The sequence below is a fragment of the Hylobates moloch genome, unplaced genomic scaffold (assembly GCF_009828535.3).
Source record: "Hylobates moloch isolate HMO894 unplaced genomic scaffold, HMol_V3 SCAFFOLD_15, whole genome shotgun sequence".
In the NCBI taxonomy this organism is placed as follows: domain Eukaryota; kingdom Metazoa; phylum Chordata; class Mammalia; order Primates; family Hylobatidae; genus Hylobates; species Hylobates moloch.
This window is the reverse complement of record NW_026652290.1, coordinates 8,724,400-8,739,568: the sequence shown is the minus strand read 5'-3', so window position 1 is coordinate 8,739,568 and position 15,169 is coordinate 8,724,400. Positions and strand designations below refer to the sequence as shown.

Genomic DNA, 15,169 nt, shown 5'->3' with positions numbered 1-15,169 from the left:
TGTCAGAATTTCCTACAACACGCACAGATGGACATATGCTGACAGGGGTTATCTTACCCGCCTCCCTCACAGTCAGCCACGGGTCTGTCCACCCAGCCTCTCTGCCTTTGCCCACATGATTCTCCTCACTGGGAATGCTTCCTCCCTCTCCTCAGCCTGACTAGTAACGGGCCAGTATTCATGGCCCCTGGCACGCTCATCTCGGGAAACCTAGCCTGAGCATTCCTCCTCCTCTGAACCACAGCATCAAGTCTGCCTCTCAATGACCCCAGTCTCCACGACTTTTTTTCATATGTCTTTGGAGCACAAACAGCTTGAACACAGGGACCGAGCCCTCGTCTTCCACCCATGCCCACTGCCCAGCACAGCGTGAGGCTGAGCTTGCAGGCACCCGAGAAACTTGGCTGCTCCTCCTCAGCACTTGTTCTGCAGAGGCAGATGCTCTGCTATTTAAAGATCTCCCTGTGGACTGGGAGGGCAAGGTCAGAAGGACTCTGGTGACTTGGGGTCTGAGTCACTGATGTTCTCCCTGCGGAGATGTCTAGGCTGCCTGGTAGGAAATTGCTTAGAAGCAAGGCAGAGGCAAGACTGGCCCACAGTGCTGCCCGGAGCCCTGGCTTCTTCCCTCAGGTTGGATCTCAGCATGCCAGCCTTCAGGTTTGTCTCTGGCTTCCAGGCAGCAGACAAAAGCACGGGCAGCTCCAGGGCACATGGAAGGGGACAAGGAGTCTGACAGTCCACAGTGGAGACCAGCATCGGGTCATGACAGCATCCCCAGCTTCCCCTTTCCTACCCCTCCGGCCCTGAGCCACGGGGACAGGATGAGCCGAGTGTGAAGACTAACACAGTTCCAAGCCTAACGCAAGACTCGGGGACTGGCATTTAAACAAGATGAGGACAAACAGCTGAGGCTGGGGGAAATGACCCTAACCCTGAGCCAGATTCCAGCTCTAAGGCTCCCCTGGACAGTCAACATGTTGTCTCCTACACACCCACCTGGCCCCCGCGCCCGCCTGCTCAGCTACATGCAGCAAGGGGAACCAGGCACAGCTGTGGCCATGCAGCAAGGCGAACCAGGCACAGCCGTGGCTCTTGAGTGGGCTCAACACTCACCCACTTTGCAATGGGACAGCCGCGGGAGCTCTTTCCCTCCTTCCCTGTGTAGATGACCTTCTCAATCCGGATGGCTTTCCCCTTCTCTCCATACCTGAAGAGGGAGACAGAAGCCACCATTAGCACAGCAGAACCCCAAAGGAGAACAACTTTTGGTTAGAAGGCAGCCTCGGTGTGCTTTTGTTTGAGTTTCTGGTTACTGTCGGCGGCAACAGAGAAGAAAGAGAAAGGTTTAAATGTTATTTGGTACCTAAAGGCTCTGAAGACACAGCGGCCACTTCCAGGCTTCCAGGTTCACCTGCCCCTTCTCTGCTCCTGCCCATTGGGCCCCCTCTGATCCAGGGCAGAAGGACAGCTGAGCAGAATGTCCCTGATCATTACCTCTGAACTCCAGAAGGGAACTGAAACCAAAGGCTAAACACGGGCATTTGTATCCAGCCCTGTTAGCTGAGTCACCCTGAGAGTTAACTATTTATAAATATAATAAATAAAATAAATGGCGGAACCCTTCTTATTCTCTTTGAATAATCCCCAGCTGACATTTGACCATGATGATGACAAACAGCTGAGGTTGGGGAGAAGCGGCTCTACTAAGCACAAACGCCAGCTCTGAGGTTCCCCTGACAGTAAACACATCTGGTTCCTGCACACGTCACCTGCCCTGGCTCCCCCACACGCTCAGGTCTTCAGAACCCCAGCTCTCTAGGACTGTCTAATCAACCACACTATATTCAGAGATGGTGCAACGATGGCCCCTGGAGTTGAACTGACTTATCCAAGGCCGCACAACTACAAAGACGCAGCAGTGGTCTAAGCACAGCCCTGGACATCACACAGACTTGGGTGTGAGTGCCAGCCCTGCCACTGTCTTGCTATATAACTGTGGCCAAATTACTAAACTTCTCTAAGCCTCAGTTTTCTCATCTGTAAAATGGAGATTAAAATGGTCCCCACCTCCTGGGCTTGGTAAAGATCAAACAGTAGTCCACAGAGAGTATATTATTTAAAGTGCTTTGAAGTTCCTGGCACGAGGGAACAGTCCAGTAAACTGTAATTATTTTTAATAATGTAAAAGCCATCTTACAGAATCTTCTTATTTTAAACAGTTTTTTAGTTTCAAGTGCAATGCCATATCACCTGCAGATAATGGTCATTTGCCACCTATTCCTTTCTATTCTTTATAGCTCTAGCCTGACTCTTGTCTCTCTGAGATGGCCAGGTGCTTTCTTTTTTTCTTTTTGAGACGGAGTCTCACTGTCGCCCAGGCTGGAATGCAGTGGTGCAATCTCGGCTCATTGCAACCTCTGCCTCCCGGGTTCATGCAATTCTCTGCCTCAGCCTCCCGAGTAGCTGGGATTACAGGTGCCCGCCACCATGCCCAGCTAATTTTTGTATTTTTAGTAGAGACGGGGTTTCACCATGTTGGCCAGGCTGTTCTTGAACTCCTGACCTCATGATCCACCTGCCTCAGCCTCCCGAAGTGCTGGGATTACAGGTGTGAGCCACGCATGCCAGGCCTGGCCAAGTTTCTGAAGGGCTTGTGGGCATCTCTGCTTTACTTCCCGACTTTACTGAAAATGTTTCCAACAATTCATCACTGAGCATGAAACTGGCTAACTTCGGGAAAGAGACAGATTTCCTTACTTTGAAGGGTGCTACTAAGAGTCTCCTGTCCTAAGGATTTTTAATCAAGAATTATTTTTATAAAATATATTTTTAACACATAAGGAGACAGATGATTGAATGTTTTTTATTTGAGCAATTAACACAGCATACTATAACTATCCTTGTATTTCTGTAATAAATTCAATTTGATCATGGCATGTTATTTTAATATACTGTTTCATAGAGCATGAATGTTATCATAGCTTCTACAGTTCGGAATACACATATTCTTTATCTTATCCACTCCACTTCTAGGAATCTCCACCCCAGAAATAACTGTACAAATGCACCAAGCTTTAGGAACAAGATAATTCACTGTCTCATCAACAATAGAAAAATGAAACAACTTATATGTCTAACATGAGACTGGTTAAATACATTATAATAAATTTCACAAAAAAATATCAATTTTCATGCGATGAAAAACCATGTTCCATCAAAAATGATTAGGTAGAATTGTATGTACTGACATGGAAAGAAATTAAGTGGGGGGAAAAAGCAAGCTATAGACAGTGGGTATAATGGACCACATTTGGTTTAAAACTTCTCTATATACATATTAATACATTTATCTCTGTATATATACAAATATCTTTGTAAATGCTTAGAAAATATTGAAAAATAAGCATCGAACTTTAGAGCTTTATTCATTCTTTAGACTTTTAAAGCCTTTGTTTCATTTTTATAATTGAAAAAGAGAACAGAGTTTATAAATTTTTTTTAATTAATGAATTAATTTTTTAAAACAAGCTCTTGTCAGGCCACGAAGATTTTTTTTAAATGCTGATCTAAGGTTCCTCTGAGTTCCATGTTCTCTATTTCACTCAAGATCTTAGCAAAAGGATGAAAAGTGTTTCTGATAATTACAACATTAAAATTCTAAGGCTCTGTTCATCTCTTATAGAAAGCGTTTGGAGACAGGACTCAGGGGTTTATATAGCGTGGTCTGGATGAAGCGGAAAAGATCACATAATGCTGCTTTTGTCTGGTTCCTGGACAACTTTCATTTCAACAAGCATTTATCAGGAAGCCACCTATAAGGGCAGGGCCTGGGCCCCTGGTGTGTCCTGGAGATCCCTGTTGGGAGAACAGCCTGAGGTGACCGACTCCTCTCGCTGAGACGGAAGCACTATTGCATTCCTCGCAGGAGGGTGAGCTGAGGACACTGCCACCACTTTCCAACCAGGTCCTTCCCCACCGTCCCACCCCTGTGAGAAACATGTCCTGCAGTGAACCTCGCATTAGACAAATAAAAGGGGCAAGCACTGTCTGATCAGCTAGACTTAAAAAAAAAACAAAAACACACACACACACACACACACAAAAACAAAAACAGAACTGACTGTCTCTTTGTGTTTAAAGACAGCCAATCAACTCTCACTTTAGCTCTTTCTTCTTAAGTGCCTTACTTTTTGGCCTATCATGAAGAGGCCCTTCTAGTATTCAGATTAACTATTAGACCCTCGACTAAGTCTGCATAGATAGCCTGAAATCTTTTTTTTTTTTTTTTTTTTTTGAGACGGAGTCTCACTCTGTCGCCCAGGCTAGAGTGCAGTGGCGCAATCTCGGCTCACTGCAAGCTCCGCCTCCCGGGTTCACGCCATTCTCCTGCCTCAGCCTCTCCGAGTAGCTGGGACTACAGGCGCCCGCCACCACGCCCGGCTAATTTTTTGTATTTTTAGTAGAGACGGGGTTTCACCATGGTCTCGATCTCCTGACCTCGTGATCCACCCGCCTCGGCCTCCCAAAGTGCTGGGATTACAAGCGTGAGCCACCGCGCCCAGCCGATAGCCTGAAATCTTATTCTAAAGGATAACTAATCATCCAAGCCAATCATCTTATTCTAAAGGATAACTGGCTCTCCAAGGGTGGTCCCAGGGCCAGCAGCATCAGCATCCCCTAGAAATTTGGCAGGAATGGAACATAGATTCTCAGGTCCCATCCCAGACCTGATGGGTCTGAAACTCAGGTGGGGCCCAGTCATCTGTGCTTTAACAAACCCTCTGGAGACTCTGAGGCCCACTGAAGTCTGACAACCACTGCTCTGAGGCTTTGCCTTTTCAGGATTGTCTCTATCACACAGTAACGAGACCAGTTCCCCCAAATCTCAGAGAACCTGCTAGTGCAGTGTTGGTTCTTTGTTTCTAGAACAAGCATTTAATGAACTCCTAGGCTGCAGAGAATCTCCTTCCCAGACAGAACACCCAAGGATCTGTGCTGTGCACGTCTCAGATATGGGTTTGACAACTGACTCCACTTATCTATGAAGATAAGGAACTCGGTACCCACAAAGTATGACGCTCATAAATAAGTTGGGACATTTTAGGATTTGCTTTCAACCTTCCCCTCCTTTCTCCAAATCTTTACTGGAAAAGCTAAGAGAACCAGATTTCAGTTTATTTCCCCTCCCTGCCTTCAGCCAACTCCTGACAGCAGAGCAGTCCTGAAGAGAAAGGGTTGAGGAAGAGTCTAGGAAAAGAGACATCCTAGACCTACCATTCACAAACTAGACCCCTACCCAGGGGATCTGCATCAACCACTCATTACTCTCCTTGTTCCAGAAAGGATCTTATGAAGATGTCTATAAGATAAAACTAACAGGTGATGAAATCAGAGTAAAGGGCAAAAAAAAGGTATGCTGGTACACAAAATACAATCAGTGGGGTTTTGTGTGTATTTTTGAGAGATAAGCCTGGAATATCTTGTTACATGAGAAATTCAAAAAAGGCCCTTGTTAGGATGTCACAAACAAAACAAAATAAAACAAACAAACAAACAAAAAACCCAGAGGAATGAACCTGAATAGGTTCTATGGGCCAAAGATGAGAAATTATCTTCCTCCTGATGGGGTACACAAATCTGGCTCCAAGTTTACTAGCAGGCAACGTAAAGATGGAACTGCAATCTGTTACATGATGTGCAAGGTCCTTAAGATAAAAATAAACCAGTTGCTAAGGAAAAACACAAGTATTCCTGGTCTTGAGAGGAATTCCTCCCTTGGATCAGTTTCTGAAGAATCTACAGCTGGCTGTTATTTTTAAAGCAATCAGGGGGAAAAAAAAGACATATTTCAACCTTATCTTACCAAATTTCAAAGATCTCTTGATCCTTGTTTCAAAATACTTTTCTATAATGAAAAGTTGTTTAAGAGAGATGTCTGGAAATCTTATAAAATTGTTACTCCAAAATACCCCAGAACAAAAAACCTGCCCCAGATCAAACTTGTACATTTGACTCCCCTGCAGCAAATGATAGTGTCAGGATTCCTTACAAAAATCACCGGCCCAGAAGCTGCCTGGTCTAATCTGCAAACTACAACACACAGGCATGTGAGCACATGCAGGCAAGCACGACAACACTATACACAGCTTCAAATCTGTCTCATGCTCATGGACTCAGAAGTGCCCTCTTACCAGGCTGGAATTTACAGATTGGTGAATATAAATGTTCCCAGATGGTCTAGGAAATTAAGAGTGATGACTGCAGATCACTGTCCTCCATGTATCTTACCTTTTATTTATTCAGAGAAGCTGTTATTCAGCTCAAAATCATGTTCCCTGCTACACAGACAAGAGTATCTGGCTCCTTGCCAGGCACGGTGGCTCACACCTGTAATCCCAGCACTTTGGGGGGCCAAGGCAGGCAGATTACCTGTGGTCAGGAGTTCGAGACCAGCCTGGCCAACATGGTGAAACCCCGTCTCTACTAAAAATACAAAAATCAGCCGGGAGTGGTGGCACGTACCTGTAGTCTCAGCAGCTACTTGGGAGGCTGAGACAGGAAAATTGCTTGAACCTTGGAGGCAGAGATTGCAGCGAGCCGAGACCACACCACTGCACTCCAGACTGGAGGACAGAGCAGATTCAGTCTCAAAAAAAAAAAAAAAAAAAAAGTATTTGGCTCCCATGGTCAGACAAAATCTGGTTCCCAAATTTGCGACAACTCTAAGCCACGCAGCTTTCCACTTATCTGTATGTATATGTATGGGCAAGCATATGCTTACGTCTACATCATCTTAGCTTTCATTATAAAAATACTAATGCGGCTGGGCGCGGTGGCTCACGCCTGTAATCCCAACACTTTGGGAGGCCGAGGCAGGCGGATCACAAGGTCAGGAGATCAACACCATCCTGGCTAACACAGTAAAACCCCATCTCTACTAAAAATACAAAAAATTAGCCAGGCGTGGTGGCAGGCGCCTATAGTCCCAGCTACTTGGGAGTCTGAGGCAGGAGAATGGCGTGAACCCAGAGGCGGAGCTTGCAGTGAGCCGAGATTGTGCCACTGTACTACATACAGCCTGGGTGACAGCACGACTCCATCTCAAAAAAAAAAAACAAAAAAACAAAAAACAAAACAAAACAAAACAAAACTAATGCTTGTTCTAAAAAATGCAATCAGTGCATTTGTCTGTCAGGTAGTTTACGACTATCTACCTTTTCCATAGTACTCATGACAAGCACTAAGTGTTTCCATACATCAATTCAGTTTATCCTCACAACACTCCTACAGTGTTTTTATCATCATCTCTATTTTGCAGATAAGAAAACTGAGTCACAGAAGAGCAGAACTTGCTAGGGACTCAGCAGTGAGTGGCAGGGCCAAGACTGGGCCTCAGTCTGGCTCAAGTCCCTGCTCTCAGCCCCTGAGCCACAGACTCGAACTTAGAGTGTTTACTACCTGCCGTGGACACGCACATGGATTTCCAAGTCTGTATCTGTATGAACTGCTCAAAAACCACAACTAGTAAACAGAAACCCTAGAGTCCTGAATCTGAATTGGGAGTGTCAATATAAACTCATGATGTATGTAATCACTATGCAGTAACAAAAATGAAAAATCCAGATTCAACATAGCTCTTTCTACTTAAGCAGCCTAAAAACAATGAACAACCCCGTGTAGTCATGAGTGCCCCTAGTAGACAGAGTCTGTTTTCTAAATACTTTTTCCTCCAATAAGAGGAACCAGGACTTCTTGGATAAACGTACTTTGTGAACCCAGGATATCTTGTCATATGAGAAATCAAGAAAGCTGTGAAAGACTCCTACGATCCTGTCCAAAGGATTTAGGGGACAACCTGAGTAGGTTTCCACTGGCCAGGAGTGAGACATTACATTCCTCTTCGGGGAGGTAAAAAATTCCAACTATGAGGTAGTTTTGGAAAAAAAGGGAAAATAACCTGATCTCAATCAGGGCTTTTGGTCTAACTACCAATTTATAGGACACAGAGGCATGTTAAACACTTTCAATGATACCACAATACCACGGGAAAGCTATCAGCAAAATTCAGATGCAGGAAACTAACTCTACAGGACATAGAGCCATATAACCATAAAAACATTTCAAGACAGAGAGAAGCAGGGGGACTGAATTGGGCAGACCTACAGAATGAAAGAAACCCAGAAACAATGGAAGTGAGGATCCCACAGTCAGCCTTCCCTAACCCCGTTATCAGGGTTTCCTTTCTGTATATTGTCTATTACAAGGCAATGAAAAATGAGAGGTGCTTAATATCCATATTTCATTAACAGCACACCCATTTCTCCTTGGACATCTGTGTATCACTCACCGCTCCTCCATGAGTTCCCGGATAGAGGCGACCGTGGGGCCAGATCCCAGGTGAGTATAATATGGACCTTCATCTTTCTCCACTATTTGTTCTGCAGAAACACAGAGAGTAAACATTTTTAGAATATCAATTAGTCGATATTAATTTAGAAAGGCAAACCACCAACAGGAAAGTTAATAGGCATGCTAGAAAACAGGAAACCCACATGGCTTATGAACATGTGAAAAGGTGTTCAACTCCATTAGAAATCAGGAAACACAAATTAAAATCACAATAAAACACCATCACATATGGACCAAATTGGCAAAAATTAAAAAATCTGATAAAACCAAGTGTTGTCAAAGCTGTGATCTAGCACTTTGGGATTCCACCTACCATTATCCAATAAAGCTAAACACTTGCATCCTGCCTGACCCAGTAATTCCATTTCTAGATACACACTCAAGACCAGGGGTCAGCAAGCTACTTCCCTCTAGTGAGCCAACACACCCAGCCAAAAACATTTTGTTAAGTGAAAGAAGCCCTCCTGGGTAAATACCCAATCAGACTGAAGACAGAGGCTCAAACAGATACTTGTATGCCAATGTTCAGAGCAGCATTTATTCACCACAACTAAAAGGTGAAAACAACATAATCATCCATCAGCAGGTGGATGGATACATAAAATGTGTATGTCCCCATGACAGAATATTACTCAGCCAAAAAAGGAATGAAGTTTTGATACATGCTATTATTACAAGGATGAACCTTGAGAACATTATGCCAAGTAAAATGAACCAGACACAAAGGATAAATACTGTAGAATTTCCCTGATATGAATTATCCAGAAGAGGCAGATTCCTAGAGACAGAAAGTAGATGAGAGGTTTGCAGGGGCTGGGAGGAGCAGGAAATGAGGGGTTATTGCTTAATGGGACAGAGTTTCTGTTTAGGCTGATGAAGTTTTGGAAACAGATAGTGGTGTCAGTTGCACAATATTGTGAATGTAATTAATGCCACTAAACTGCACACATAAACATGATTAAAATGGCAAATTTAAGTTATACATACTTTACCACAATTTAAATAAAAGAAGTTCTGATGCATGCTACAATATGGATGAACCTTGAAAATATTTTTTTTTTTTTTTTTGAGATGGAGTTTTGCTCTTGTTGCCTAGGCTGGAGTGCAATGGGGTGATCTTGGCTCACTGCAACCTCCGCCTCCCAGGTTCAAGTGATTCTCATGCCTCAGCCTCCCAAGTAGCTTGGATTATAGGCATGCGCCACCACACCCAGCTAATTTTGTATTTTTAGTAGAGACAGAGTTTCACCATGTTGGCCAGGCTGGTCTCGAACTCCTGACCTGGGGTGATCCACTCGCCTCGGCCTCCCAAAGTCCTGGGATTACAGGCATAAGCGGCTGTGCCCCGCCAAAAACATTTTGTTAAGTGAAAGAAGCCAGATACAAAACAGGTCACACATTGTATGATTCCATTTATATGAAATACTCAGAATAGGTAAATCTATAGAAACAAAAAAGCAAACTGGTGGTTGTTGCCAGAGGCTGGGGGCTGGGGGCTGGGGGAGTGGGGGTGGGTAGGAATGAGGAGTAACTGCTTAATGGGTAACAGGGTGTTTTTTTGGAGTCATGAAAATGTTTTAAAACTGGAGGGAGATGTGGTTGTAACAACATTGTGAATGTACTAAATGCCACTGAATTGTTCACTTTAAGATGGTTAATTTTACGTGAAGCTCAACTCAATCTGTAAAAAGGAACAAACCATTCATGTAACAACATGGATGAATTTTAAATGAGTTTTTCTAAGTGAAAGAAAACAGACCCAAAAGGCTACATAGTAGCAGCTTTGGAAAACAGTCATTTGGCTGGATATTAGGAGGCTAAAAACAAAAAAACTATACACACAGTGTGCATCTACTGTACTACAGTTGGTAAGTTTGCTTCATATCTAAGAAGACATGACAATTAAATGTAATAGAATATCCTACATTGAGTCCTATGACAGAAAAAGGACCATTGGTGGAAAAATTGATGAAATCCAAAAAGTCTGTAGTTAACAGTATTGTATCAACATTAATTTCTTCGTTTTAAATATACCATAATTACGTAAGACATTTACAAGCAAGAGGAGGTAAATAAAGGGTATACAGGAACTCTCTACACTAACTTCGTAACTCTCCTATAAATGTAAAATTATTTCAAAATAAAGTATTAAAAAAGTAAAAGAAAAAAACAGACAGTGAGCCATAATTTCCTGATCCTTAGAAATCTTAGTCACACACATTAAAACCCACATACAAAGATTTTCACAGCAACACTGTCTGCAAGAGTCAAAGCTGTAGACAGCCTGCTGTGGACTGACTGTTTGTGTCCCTCCCAAATTTGTATGTTGAAGCCTAATCCCCAATGGGATAGCATTTGGAGGCAGGGCTTTGGGGAGGTAATTGGGTCAAGAGGGTGGCACCCTCCTGAATGGGACTAGTGTCCCTTATAGGAAGGGATACCAGAGAGCTTGCTTCCCTTCCCTCTCTCCTCCTGACTATGTGAGGATATAGCGAGGAGGTGGCTGTCTACATGCTGGGAGAGGGCCCTCAATGGACACCAGATCTGCTGGTGCCTTGATCTCAGAATTCTCAGCCTCTACAGCTGTGAGAAATCAATGTTCATTGTTTAAACCACCTAGACTATGGGATTTTTTTTCTAGAGACAGGGTCTCACTCTAGTGCCCAGGCTGGAGTGCAATGGCACGATCACAGCTCACTGCAGCTTCGACCTACTAGGGTCAAGTGATCCTCCCACCTCAGCCTCCTGAGTAGCTAGGACTACAGGTGTGCACCACGACGTCTGGCAAATTTTTGTATTTTTTTTGTAGAGGCAGGGTTTTGCCATGTTGCCCAGGCTAGTCTCCAACTCCCGGGCTCAAGCTATCTGCCTGCCTCGGCCTCCCAAAGTGCTAGGATTACAGGCTTGAGACACTGGGACTGGCTGGTATTTTTGTTAAAATAGTCCAAATAAAGACACAACCCATAATTCAGCAACAGTGGAATGGATTTCTCTTGAAATGCAGTAGTCATATTATGGAATATATTCAGCAATGAAAATCAGAAACCTGCAACAGCACGGTTGACTACAACAGCACAGTGAGTAAAAGCAGCACAACGCAGATGATACTGTCTAGCTGTGTCCCCGCCCAAATCTCATCTTGAATTGCAGCTCCCATAATTCCATGTTGTGGGAGGGACCCAGTGAGAGATAACTGAATGAATCATGGAGGCAGTTTCCCCCATACTGTTCTCATGGTAGTGAATAAGTCTCATGAGATCTGATGGTTTGATAAGGGGAAACCCCTTTCACTTGGCTCTCATTCTCTCGTCTGCTGCCATGTAAGACGTGCCTCTCACCATGATTGTGAGGCCTCCCCAGCCATGTGGAACTGTGAGTCCATTAAACCTCTTTTTCTTTATAAATTACCCAGTCTCAGGTATGTCTTTATCAGCAGCGTGAAAATGGACTAATACAGCAGAATACAGTTAAGATTCCATTTAAATGATATTCAATAACAGACTCAAACTATACTGCTTAGAGATCCATAGTGAGTAAAAACTACTAGGCTGAAATATGAAATTGCAGTCAATGATTTTTGACCTATCAAAAAATGATAATTTTATATGGTTCAACTTAATGAAAAGAAAAGCAAGGAAATCATTGTCACAAAAGTTAAGAGAATGGTTACTTCTAGGGGATGGAAGAGGAATGTGATTAGAAAGGCATACAGGTCTGGGCACGGTGGCTCACACCTGTAATCCCAGCACTTTAGGAGACCGAGGGGAGGATCACTTGAGTCCAGGAGTTTGAGACCAGGCTGGGCAACATAGTGAGACCCTGTCAATACAAACAAACAAATAACAACAATAAAAACCTAGCCAGGCTTGTTGGTATGTGCCTATAGTCCCAGCTACTTGGAAAGGTGAGGCAGGAGGATCACTTGATACCAGGAGTTCAAGGCTTCAGTGAGCTATGATTGCACCACTGCACTCTGGCCTGGGTGACAGAGCAAGACCCTGCATCAGGGGAAAAAAAAAAAAAAAAAGAAAGGGCATAGAGGCGACTCCTGGGGGGGCTAGAAGTGGTCTATTTCTTGATCCAGGTGGTGGTCACACAGGTTCATTTTATAAAATTTTATTAAACTCTACGTGAATGTTTCTGGTACTTTCCTATGTTATATAAATCACAATTTTTTAAATGTAAAAAATTAATTTAATACCTATTTTATCCAGATCATTATGCTCAGCTTTATGGGGCATACAAGATAGAATAATACCTGACTGTTGCCTTTAAAAACTGTATGATCTAGCCAGGCAGACAAGACCTACACATAAGACACCTAATGGCATTTCCTATTAATAGGGAAAGATAAAACTTTCAACGCATAGTGTTAGGACAACTGCGGGAAAAAAGTTTGATCCATACTTAATACCTTATCCCCCAAATCCATTCCAAATGGCTGAAAGATTAAAATACAAAAAAAAATTAAACTATACACGTGCTAGAAGGAAAAAAATGGAAGTTTTAAAAAATAATCATGAAGAAGGGTCTTCTCTAAATATGACATAAAATTCCAAAGCCACTCCCAAAAATAAATAAATAAAACCTTGATAAATCGACTAAAGAAAAACTTTGTAATAACTATTGAAAGTCAAGCTGAAAGACAAACATCACACTGGGAAGAGAGATCTGGAACTCACATCAGTCAAAAGGCTAATTTCCTTAATATATCAAGAGCTACTATAGCTGAACAAGGTCAACAACACAAGAGAAAAATGAAAAAAAGATACCAATGGTTCTTGAAAAATGCAAATGGCTCAAACACGCATAAAGCTACAATGAGATGTCATTTTCCCTCTTTCAGAGGAGTCCCTATCAAAAAGTCTGATAAGTCATTGTGTTGGTGAGGATACAGGCAGTATAAAGAATAATTTAGCAATACATTAAAATGACAAATGCATAATCTGTTTGAATTAGCAATTTCAAAGAATTTCAAATTACTCAAAAAATTTATTTCTAGGAATTTGGTTATAATTGTGTATGTAAAAAATGACCTATGTAACAAGAATACTCATTATATCATTGTTTGTAATGGAAAAATATCAGAAATAACCTAAATGTCCATTATTATGGACTAGTTAAATGCATTACAGCATATCCATATAATGAAATATTGAGCAGTTGTCAAAAGGAATTAAGCAGCTTCAGATTTACTGACAGAAAATGACCTCCAAGATATTTTAAGTGGGAGAAAAAAAAATTTCAGTACAGCATGTGTAAGATGCTACAGTTCGTGTACACACAACCACATATACATTTGTACATACACACACGTACAAGCATAAAGGTATATACATATGTCATTACGAACTCTTAAGAATAGCAGAGTAAAAGCAAGTTTAAACTGAGTTCAGTTGTGTTCCAGTAAAACAAACAAACAAAAAAACGGTTAGCCACGGAGTGTGCAGCCAAGCAGATGACCTGACCTGATCAAAGTGGCTTGCCACTGACGGCGTCTACTCATGGAGGCTCCTCATCCCTCCCTACTGTCCTGAGTCAGGCTCTTGCCTCAATTATCGCCATGATCTCCTAACAGTTGGTCTGAGCCCTCCTAAGTCATCCTACCCAATACCACCAGTTATAGTCCCCAAACAGAAATCTATTTACATTACTTTCCATTGATGATGCCACGCTGGACAGAAGACAGAATCAAATTTCAGAACGTGGTCCACAAAGTCCCTGCCACACCATCTCCACACACCTCCCTGCCTTGCAACCTGTCCCAGCCACCAAGGGCTCTGCCACACAACCACTCGGTATCCTATGTCCTTAAATATGTTTTCTCTAAATATGTTTTCTCACTGACAACAGTGCCTTTCTGGATCTTTTTTGGAAAAACTCATTTTTTTTTTCCTTTCTTTCCTCGCAGCTCCAGCTCTAAGAAAGGGCCTAGTTTAAATGCCACTTTTTCTGTGAAGCCCTATTGAACTTTCTCAGGCTGTTTTTCCTCTGGACTTCTAAAGCATCTTGTATACAATGTCAATTATCGAGGCATGTATATACACATTACATAATTGTTACATAATTATTAATGTAGCACAGAATAACAACTACTGATCTTGTAGGAAACCTGGGCAACTACAATGAGTTACCTTCCCAACCTCTCTAATCCTCATGCCTCTATGTGTAAAATACACAAAGGGCTTAGCACAGTATTTGGCACATAACATAAGCTCAATAGGTAGCTGTTGTCCAGGCTCCGCCAAACAAATTATGTGACTGTGGGCAAATTACACAACCTTTATGAGCCTCAACGTAGTTAAAATAACGTTTTTACTTAATAGAATTGTTGAAGATTAGATGAGATGCAAGGTACCAGTGCTTAAACATTTCATGAATGAGTATTTTCAACTAAAGAGTTAGAAATGACTCATTCCAAATGGGCACTATTTTGAACCATAGAATAGAATTACAGAAGGGTGCATGTGTAGAGGTGGGGAGAGGAGAAGGCCAAGGGAGAGCAGGGGGGAGTGGGGAGGGAGAGGAAGAGAAAGAGAATATGAGAATGTGGGTGCTGGAGGCAGTGGTCTGAAAGCTCTTTATAGGTGCTAGGAGACCACACAGTATACAGAAAATAGAACATAAGAATATGCCAGAACTTCTGGGCTCTGTTCCAGTTTCTATTGTCTGGAGAAAATTCAAAGTAACAAATTGACTGCAGGGTCTTATGCTGGGAAGAGAAACATCATGTAGCTTTTGGTGACCACCTTCTGCCCTA

General features: G+C 42.6%; 1 protein-coding gene across 2 annotated transcripts in view; it reads right to left on the bottom strand.

The window, feature by feature from the left end:
• The window catches only part of TET3 (tet methylcytosine dioxygenase 3), a 130,081-nt gene that overhangs the window by 34,288 nt on the left and 80,624 nt on the right, over positions 1–15,169 (bottom strand). For both annotated transcript variants that reach the window (XM_032176527.2, XM_032176528.2), the window contains exons 4-5: positions 8,348–8,438; positions 1,114–1,207 (exon numbers count right to left, since the gene is read on the bottom strand). In XM_032176527.2, the coding sequence (XP_032032418.1) occupies positions 1,114–1,207; positions 8,348–8,438 (185 nt within the window). The remainder of the gene's footprint in view (positions 1–1,113; positions 1,208–8,347; positions 8,439–15,169) is intronic.